The sequence below is a fragment of the Cottoperca gobio genome, chromosome 4 (genome assembly GCF_900634415.1).
Source record: "Cottoperca gobio chromosome 4, fCotGob3.1, whole genome shotgun sequence".
Classification (NCBI taxonomy): domain Eukaryota; kingdom Metazoa; phylum Chordata; class Actinopteri; order Perciformes; family Bovichtidae; genus Cottoperca; species Cottoperca gobio.
In genome coordinates, this window is record NC_041358.1 from 22,173,895 (window position 1) to 22,183,401 (window position 9,507).

The window sequence follows — 9,507 nt, forward strand, 5'->3', positions numbered from 1 at the left end:
AACATTCACCCCTGGCTTGAGTATTCTAAACTGTCGAACTCTGCGTATTGTTACGCCTGAAGACATTTTAGTCCCCCTAATTGCACAGAGACTGTATTTGACTCACAATTGGGATTCAAAAACTGGAAAAAGGCAACCTAAAAAGAGGGGGGGTTTGCAAAACATGCCAGGTCTGAGCGGCACAAACAAGCAATGGTTACATGGAGGGATTATCAGAGAGCTGCAGCAACTAACGCAACACAGTTAAATGTCCTAAACAAGGAACATAACAGACAGGTTTGAGAAAATAGGGACTATATAAAAACAATAACGGAAGTGCTGCTACTAACTGCTACACAAAACATGGCTCAAAGAGGTCACAATGAGTCTGCAGACTCGGATAATAAAGGGAACTTCAAGGCAATTTTAGAGACAATTGCTGACCACGACAAAGCTGTAAAAGAAAGGTTGACCTCCTGTCATAATGTAAAGTACACAAGCAAAATCATTCAAAATGAAGTTCTGGATTGTTTGGCAGACATGGTTCGAACTGAAATTACAGAAGAAGTGAAAAACAGTGAAGTCTTCAGCATCATGGCAGATGAAACAATATTTATAAAGTTGAGCTAAAGTCAACAATATTGTTTTATATTATTTTCATTTTCAGTATTGTAATATAAAATAATTGTAAATGTAGCATACTGAAAGAAATGTCTGTAACTGGAATACTGTTACTGTAACCTACCAATCATGGTATTGTTTTTGTTGTGCGCTATTATTTATACTTCCTGTAACTAAAAATATTTAATGCTTGAACACAGCTTCGTCTCTTTTGTCCCGGGTTGAATGTAGCTCGGGTTGAATGTGCCCCTCTGACGAAACACTTGGCCCCGGCCAGGCCCCCCTAGTGATATTGGTCTAGAACCGCCACTGCCTTTCAGAGAAGCTAAATGTCAATAAACAGAGGTGGAAAGAAACTAAGTATATTTACTAAAGAACTGCACATACGTCGCATATAGTTTTCTTAGTATGCTGTCATGTCTTCATTTAATTGACCACTGGAAGGCAGTGAACGCTCGTTTTTTTTGTGACATATTATATTGTAATGTCCTTTATTCATACAAAATGAAATTAGTCGTGAAGGCAATCATTTCGAATAAAGCAGTAGAAGAGCGACAAGAACAGCAGAACATTGAAATAAGGGGACGTTATTTTCTTTTTACAATTTAAATAACAAAGTGAATTCAACATTTAAATACAACTCAATTTAAATGGCACACATAAAGCATCCAACAGGTTTATGTGAGCTGTCAGAGTAAAACGTTTTTTTTTTGACAATTTATGACAATAAAGACTTTGAATCTTGAATCTCATGATATAAAGTCAGCCAGGGACAATATATGATACTACACACTCCGGTACAGTAGGTGGCGGTATGCACTTTATAGATAACGGTTGCAACCCGCCATAAAAACAAGAGAAGAAGAAGAAGAGGCTGAAGCGGATTTCTATCAACTGACACAATTTTGTTTTGGTCCTCCTCCCAGCTAAGGTCTAGCTCTTCATCTGTTTGTGTTTCTGCGATTGAATTTTTCTTTGACAGCTAACAGATATGAAGAAGTTTTTCGATGGCATTAAGAAAGACGTGAAGTTTAAAACTGCGGGACCTGGGAAGAAACTAACAGAAGATACCAGGCAAATAACAAGCTTTACTTTTCACAGCTGCTGCATCGCTACAGCTAGCCACTTAGCTAGCTGTCCAACGTCTGCAAAACTGAGTTAGCAAATAGCTAGCTGCTGGTCATTATTTATTATTGATTAGCATTACGTAAAGCTAACTAGAACAATATTGATTCGTGATGTTCACTGTATGTTAAGTAGCGTACAATGGGCTAACTGTCAGCCGTTAGCAACTAGATTATATAACGTTAATACCCAGGACAGGGAGGCGCCCATCTAATTTCAGGGTAGCTAACAGTTAATCCCTAAACAATCTTATTTAGCCAATAGTCTTAGTAACGTAAAGTGACTTTTACTCATACTTAAGCCCCCTAATTCACTGACTAGAAATATACTTGCTGTTAATGATGGAGAAAGTACTCAGATCTACAGTTTCCAAGTAAAATCAAAATGTTACTCAAGTAAAAGTACACAAGTATTAGCATCAACATATAGCCTACCTAAAGTACAGAGGGAGATCTGTAGGTGGAGATAGCAGGTCAACATCATCTAAAAGCTGGGAACTGAAGATTAATCTGAAATGCAGTTTAGCACTGTGTCAAGTTTTCTTATCATAAATAAATTTGTAATAAACATTGTGTTTTGGTTAGGCGAATGAAAGTATAAGGGATTAGAAAGTTATGATAGAAGCGTATGATGGCCATACCCATGTTCTAATATGTTATAAGTTGTTGCAACCATTCCTTACATAAAATTGGTCGTTAATTGATCAAAATGATCAGAAACCCCTCCAAATTTCCTCATGAAGACACCAAGACCTTTGAGGAACACCATAGAAAAACTCACTATGTGATTTGTTATAGCGAACATGATTTGAAAGCCTTAGGCATCTACTTTGTGGTTTGAAGTTTCACTCGATTCAAAACCCAGCTACAGCCTCTTAAAGACAGTAAAGTTGTCCTGGCCATCCTGCGGGTCACAGAGGGTTGTGTACATTGCTTTAATGTTGCTTTAATGTTTCAAAGTCGGGGGTTATTTATGTATTTAAAAAAAAATATATATATATATAGATGTATATATAGATGGATAGCTTGGGAATTTCACCAAATAATCAATCATTTCTTGTCTTGATCCATAATTAAAATAATACACCATGATTTATTTATTTACATTTTGTATTAATTTGAATCTGCAATGTAACTAGTAAATAAAGGTATCAAATACATGCAGTGGAGTAAAAGTATAATATTTCCCTCTGAAATTTAGAGGATTAGAAGTATAAAGTAAAATGGAAATATTCAAGTAAAGTACAAATACCTCTAAATGTACTTAGTTACATTCCACCACTGCTTGCTGTCACTGACGTTTGGATAATGTCATCGTTAGCATGTGAAATAGTCTAACTAGCTAAACGGCATAGTTCTACTCAACTCAACTTTTTGTTTACAGCACCTTTCATACAATCTTGCGGCCCAAAGTGCTTGCGGCCCAAAATGTTAAGAAAAAATAAGTCACTACAATAAACAAACACAAAAGGATCAAAAGTCATATGAAAACAACGATTAAGACTTAAACTAAGGCAACAGAGGACATTAAGTTAAATCCAGGCTTAAAAGATATCTTTCTTTTAAAAATGAAGTGGAGCCCTGCAGATCCTCAGGCAGACTGTTCCAGAGACTTTTTCTATGTGGGCTTCAAAGCTGAGGTCAGAATCCAAGATAACTCCAAGGTTTTTGACCTGCTCCCAGGTAGGGAAGGCTAATGAAGGTGTACAAACTCTCTGTGGGCTTTTGCCCCAACTATTATGATCTCTGTCTTGTCTAGATTCAGTTATAGGACGTTTCTTATTAAAGCAACAGTTATCACTGTTTGGAAGTGGAGATTTGAGGCACTTCGTGGAGCCACAACATGTCTCTTCACGTCGCTTTTCTGTCCTCATTACACTGTAGTTTCAAGCCTGAGGTGGTGCAGAGCAGCTCCAGTGCTAAGCATCATCGCCATGGTCCCAGTGAAGGATCCCAGAGGGCTGGAGCCGCAGCCCTGGCCAGGATTGAACAGCATCCACGGCCAAAGGTCTACACCTCTCAGGACGCCATCAGGAACCAAGGTGAGACAAACCACCCTAATCCAACACGGGTTCACATTAAAATGAGTTTAAATCAATCCCCTCCTGACTGCACGGTCAAACCCTTGAGAATCTCTGAGTCAGCCGCCGACCATAATTACCAAGTAAGGTTTAGCCAACTACATTGTCTCTGACCACAACCATGTCCTGAACAGTGAATGCAAATTGTTACCATCAAATCGGAGATACAGGATTCCACGATGTGACGATAAAGAGTTATCTTACAAAGTATCGTTACTTTTTTTGAATAATGAGATGTGCGTGCTTTGAGTAATGTTGCTTTGCTTCATTAAATGCAGTTGTCAGAAGAGGCTTGGGGTTATGGAGCCCTAATTAAACCCAGTTCATGTTCGGGCTGATGCCAGCAGACAGACAGTAATATTTGTTTGAATCCAGCACAATTATCCCTGACACTTTGTGTCAACTTACTAATTGTCTGTATTTGTAGTCTTTTATTCTTTTACAGACAAACACTACTATATTCTCCTCCTTTAAAAACAATTGAATCACAATTAAACGGCTTAACTCGTATACATACTCATAAAATACATATAACTATCATCATATAATTGTTTTTATTTTAGGCTGTAGTATAAGTTTGGTAAAAAAATACCAATTTAGTTTTCTATTGCTGATTATCTGTTGGCATGTTAAATACGCTGGTTACTAGAAATTAAATATATTTGCATGATTTCCTGTATTTGCTTGTAGTCCGAAAAGAACTGGAGGCGGCTTCAATGGCTGAAAAAGAAAAGACGGATACAGAAGAGGTATGTCTGACTGATTTGTACGGTGTTTCTGAAATGACGACATTAACATTATATTTGGCTCACAGCGATTTAATCTGAAGATAATGGTAAATGACAATTCTTTCCAGAGATCCAAAGTTCCAGTGATAGATCCCGCCTGTCTTTCAGTGTCAGGTGTGTATTTCACCTGTCCGCTAACTGGAGCCACTTTAACTAAGAGTGAGAGGGAAGTACACATTAAAGAGGCCATTTTAATGGTACGTCTGAAGATATTGTTACTTGTTGATTCAGCTCAAATTACATCTTGTGTGCAACATAATACTTAACCTGCATATGACTACATGTTGTTCTACTGAGTGTTGTTGTACTCTGTTTTTACTGTCAGCGGTTTGAGGAGGATGCAGTCGAGGCCTCTGTTATGATGGTGCACACATTTAACAAAGACAGAGAGAAAGTAAAGGCTGCTGTGGACATCATAAGCAAGTAAGACACGTGGCGATTGTTGATCATCACGCTGACTTTGACTTTGACTTGTATCGAATGTCTTTTTAAAATTTTTATTTGAAGCCTCTATTTAGGTTTTCAAATGAACTTTGAATGTCTGTCGTCATATTTGTAATCTCCAAATAGTATAATACTAATATTAATTGTGTCGCCTAATCTTTGTCTGCAGCAATACAAGGTTAAACTGAATGACCTGCAAATGATCAAATAAAAAAGCTGCGCAGCTTTTAAATGTTGATGTTGATTCAAGATTATGAACAAAGCTCAACACCGTTGGGAACAGCCCTAGTTACTTCATGTTTCTTCATTGTTTTGTCAACAGGTATATTGAGAATATATGCAAGAATCCCACAGAGGAGAAATTCAGGAAGGTTAAACTCAGCAACAAGGTGTACCAGGTGAGTTTGAAGCTGTGGTCTCTCAGTGCTGTGGATGTAATCCCTTTGAGTTTAAGCATTCTTTAAGCATTTCTTTGCATTTCTTTTATATCCTTCTTTTCATGTATTTCAGGAGAAAGTGCGTTGTTTGGAGGGAAGTAGGGAGTTCCTCGAGGCCGTGGGCTTCACAAGCATTATGCTTCCTGTAGAGGGTCAAGGTAAATGAATCCTGTCGCTTGTGATAAACACGTTTCTTATCTGTTGTCACAGTCGACCTGGTAAACACATTTAATCATTAGCACTCAAGTCAGTTATCACATATTCTGATTTGTGTCTTTCTTGGAGTACAGAGGAGGACGAGGAGTTCCTGGTGTTACTAGAGTATAGTCCCGATGCCCTGGAGTTAATGCAGGAGAGGAGAGATCGTCTGCAGAGAGGAGAGCCTGTCAGAGCTCAGCTGGACAGACAGCCTCAAGCATTCAGATCCTCTCCCAACGCCCAACGCTTCGAGCTGCCGCCAGAATTTTACAACCTGACAGCGGAGGAGCTCAAGAAGGAGCTACAGCAGAGGTAGAGACCAGTGGATGGTACAGCATATGTTATAGGAACTACACTTATAAATGCATCCTGGAGGTAAATGCTTTGTTACAACCCTGACGATGCGTTCTGGATCAGCTGAAGCGGTCAGATAGCAGTCTTTGACCGACCTGTGCAAAAATAAAACAATAAGTTTATTCCAATTTTGTAATTTAGAGGAGGTGCATCCTCTCCAAATATATACACAATGTCTTGTACACATGTGATTGCAGAGAAACTGCATTGTATTCTCTGATTGTGGTAGTGATGCCAGGACGGTAGAGTAAAGATCAATTGCTAATATTTAACACTCTTTGTTAATATGTGATTATGCAACCCTGATTTATTGGGCTTGATTAAATATTGCACAAGCATTAATAGGCTGTTACAAAACAACCACATAAATGTCTGCACATAATTTCTGTGGTTGGTTAAAGCTGGTGTTCTACACAACTTCCCAATAATAAACGAAACGGGGACATCTTCTAGACCCGTGCTATAGAGGATGGCCTGTGGCTGCAACGAACAAAATGCCAGAAGAAGAGCAGATGTAATGATGCTCATGATTGTTAATATCATCAAAACATCTCCCATCAATAATATATGATAATGGACCCCGTCAGTACTACCCTATTTTATGTGCTCCCTGAGTCTAGCCACGGAAATACCAAAGTGTGCGTCAGGTACACCTCCCCGGACCGTGTTCTGGTGGTGTTTGTCCATCATTTATTTTAGAGAACCTGCCTTCAAAGACCCGCGTGTCTTGTGTGTGTTTCCCAGGAGTGAGTTGGTGGAGAAGAACGCCATGATGCGCACTAAAGCCATGAGGGAGAGAGAGGAGCAGAGGGAGAGAAGGAAATACAACTACACTCTGCTCAGGATCAGACTGCCTGATGGAAACCTGCTACAAGGTAAGAGTATTCAGAACAAAACATATTGAGTTGTTGAAAAGCCCTGATATGGAAGTGAGTCAGTAAAGATGGTGTGTGTGATTGCAGGGACCTTCTATGCATGGGACCGGTTGCCGGTGCTGTTTGCGTTTGTACGGGAGTCCCTGGTGAACGGCTGGCAGCCCTTTGAGCTCATCGCTCCTGGAAGTCAGAAGCTACAAGAGTCTGAAGAAGTCGCTCTTGCAGAATGTAACTTGGTGAGTGGAAACCAGCTGTTTGAATTCAATTAATAAAAGTGTATATTTGAGGCCAGTTTTTTAAGAATAAGTCTTTAATTAGGTTTGGACCTTTAATTAGGTTTGGACCAATATGTAGTATTTTCTTTTCACAATAAGAAAAATACAGAATACAGCTGATTTATATTTAAATAATTCATCCAGTAAAAACGGCAAACATTTGTTGTTTTCTTCGTTTAATTACATCGTTGTATATTGAATAATTTTGAGCTTTAGTAATTCATGTCATTATTTTACTGTCTAATATTAAAGAACCAAAAAAAACAATATAATGTCAAAAAAAATAATAATAATTGTGAGTTGCAGGTCCAATGCAAACCATGGTGTCGTCTTTATACAATCCAGAAGTTAATATCATATTGTTCCTGTATGTTTTTAGGTCCCTGCAGCTCTGCTCATATTTGCCTGGGATGCAGCTGTACAGGCGGATATTGCAGCCGCAGGTGGAAAGAGCCCCGCCCTCCTCAAACCCGACCTGTTGAAAACCATTCGGACCCTCAGCTGAGCCGTACACACTGTCCCTGAACTCGCCCTGCTACCTCCCCCCCTCTGGCACTACTGGGGTGGAATTGCTCCTTAACAAACTAGCGATACGTTTATTTTTCACAAATGCTAACTTAAAAGTCGGTAGCAGTGATAGACTAGGGGCAACTTCACCTTAAAGCGTTTGTTTTGCTGAGCATACCCCTTCTCTATCCATGTGGGGATAATGTCACCTCTCGGCAGCACATTGTACGGAAGACAGCACGACTAACAGAGAATGTCCATGCTGTAGTAAGAAGCAGTGCTCTGTGCGCTTACCAACAATATCTACCGGTCAGGTATACTTCACTGTGGCATGTTGAGAGACCTTGTTTTAACTGTGTTCCACCCCTTGTTTGACGTAACACAGTTGGATTAACAGTGTGGCTGTTCAGTCATGTAGAGAAAAATCAAGAGTAGTAAAGCCAAGTTTTGCACTTGTATTTGGTGTCTCAGCACCGAGCTTCTGTCATTTAAAAGCTGCTGGGTGTCTGTGCGCTGGCTTAGACTTGATATGCTATTAGTTTTTGTCTGGCGGTGCTTAAGTTTAAACGGTGTTTTGTTTGTCAGCTGATGGTCCGGTGTGATACGAGTCTGGCTTGCCCGTTCGTCTCCTTCAGTGACCTTTCACTCGTTGACGTAAAACAGACTTCTTCTTTGATAATTAAAACTTCAAATGTCATTTCTATTTATGCGTATGAGCATAAACTCTAATCATAATCAAACATCAGAGAGCGCTAACCTCCCACAAGCAATTTCCAATAAAAAAAGTGTGTATCCGCCCCCGTGCTTCGGATCCTCTCCAACATTTAATGGGTTCTTCTTAACCCCACATGGTCAGACCAGTCGCTTTTCCGTAAACCTGCTGACAAGGCAAACAAACTGATAACAAAACCTTCTCGGTGAAGGTAAGAAGTGTTAGCCACGTGATGGTGATGCTATAGCCAACAGAACTTGCATTTGACCAGTTTTAAGCACTTTTCAGTATTATTTAAAACTTTATAAAACACTAAAGAGTGGCCTCAATGTACAATTAATTTAAAAGGCTAACTGCAGAAGCTTTATGTAACCAACTTGCTCTGGCATGCAGGCAGGCATGAATTACATTTCTGTTGTTAAAACTGGCAGCGCGGACGTGTGTTGTCTTAAAGTCATGCATTTGTTTGTATCAAACACATTTCCTTGGGATAAAAAAACAAAACAGAAAGGCTCCATACTTCAAACATGGTGGAAGTGGCATCTGAATGCAATGATTTACCCCTAAATGTTTTAGATCCACCCTTGAAACATGTCAATGAAGGTTAATATACATTTATTTTGGTAGTGGTTTTGCTGTATATGAATCCATACCAGGTACATCTGTAAAAGCTAATTATAGCTGCTTGTGATGGGTTAAGATGACAACGACCTACCTCTCCAATACATCCCAAGTGAGTTGTACACAAACGTGGCAGAAATGGATAGTCTAAAAGTCCTGTATTTGGGGTTTTCTTACACCGTAGAAATAATTGTCACCGCTTTAAACCCATACTGATATTAATTGCACACCAAAAATGGAACACCTGTGCAACTGCTGGGTGATCATTTGATGTCAGGTGTGATATTTGACTGCATCCCAGCATTTGTGAGGCCATAAGCAACATTTCTGCACTCCTCTGCTGTCTTGTGTTCAATAGAAGGTTGTAAATGTTCCGCACTGTAACCTTATTTAAATAATTAGTGAGACGTTGTGATCTGTCCACATGGTCTAAGTTGTATTCTGTTGTTTTTCAACCTGCCTGTAATAGAGATTGCTTGCATTGCATCATA

At 39.3% G+C, this 9,507-nt stretch overlaps 1 protein-coding gene across 1 annotated transcript; it reads left to right on the forward strand.

Moving 5' to 3' along the window:
* The first annotated feature begins 1,439 nt into the window (after positions 1-1,439).
* Positions 1,440-8,939, forward strand: ubxn6 (UBX domain protein 6). The gene is made up of 11 exons (XM_029429044.1): positions 1,440-1,674; positions 3,609-3,766; positions 4,496-4,554; positions 4,662-4,790; positions 4,919-5,016; positions 5,360-5,435; positions 5,548-5,632; positions 5,765-5,984; positions 6,771-6,901; positions 6,989-7,137; positions 7,556-8,939. Exons 1-11 carry the CDS (start codon positions 1,592-1,594, stop codon positions 7,679-7,681), a joined length of 1,314 nt encoding a protein of 437 aa, XP_029284904.1. The 5' UTR covers positions 1,440-1,591; the 3' UTR covers positions 7,682-8,939.
* Positions 8,940-9,507: the final 568 nt, after the last annotated feature.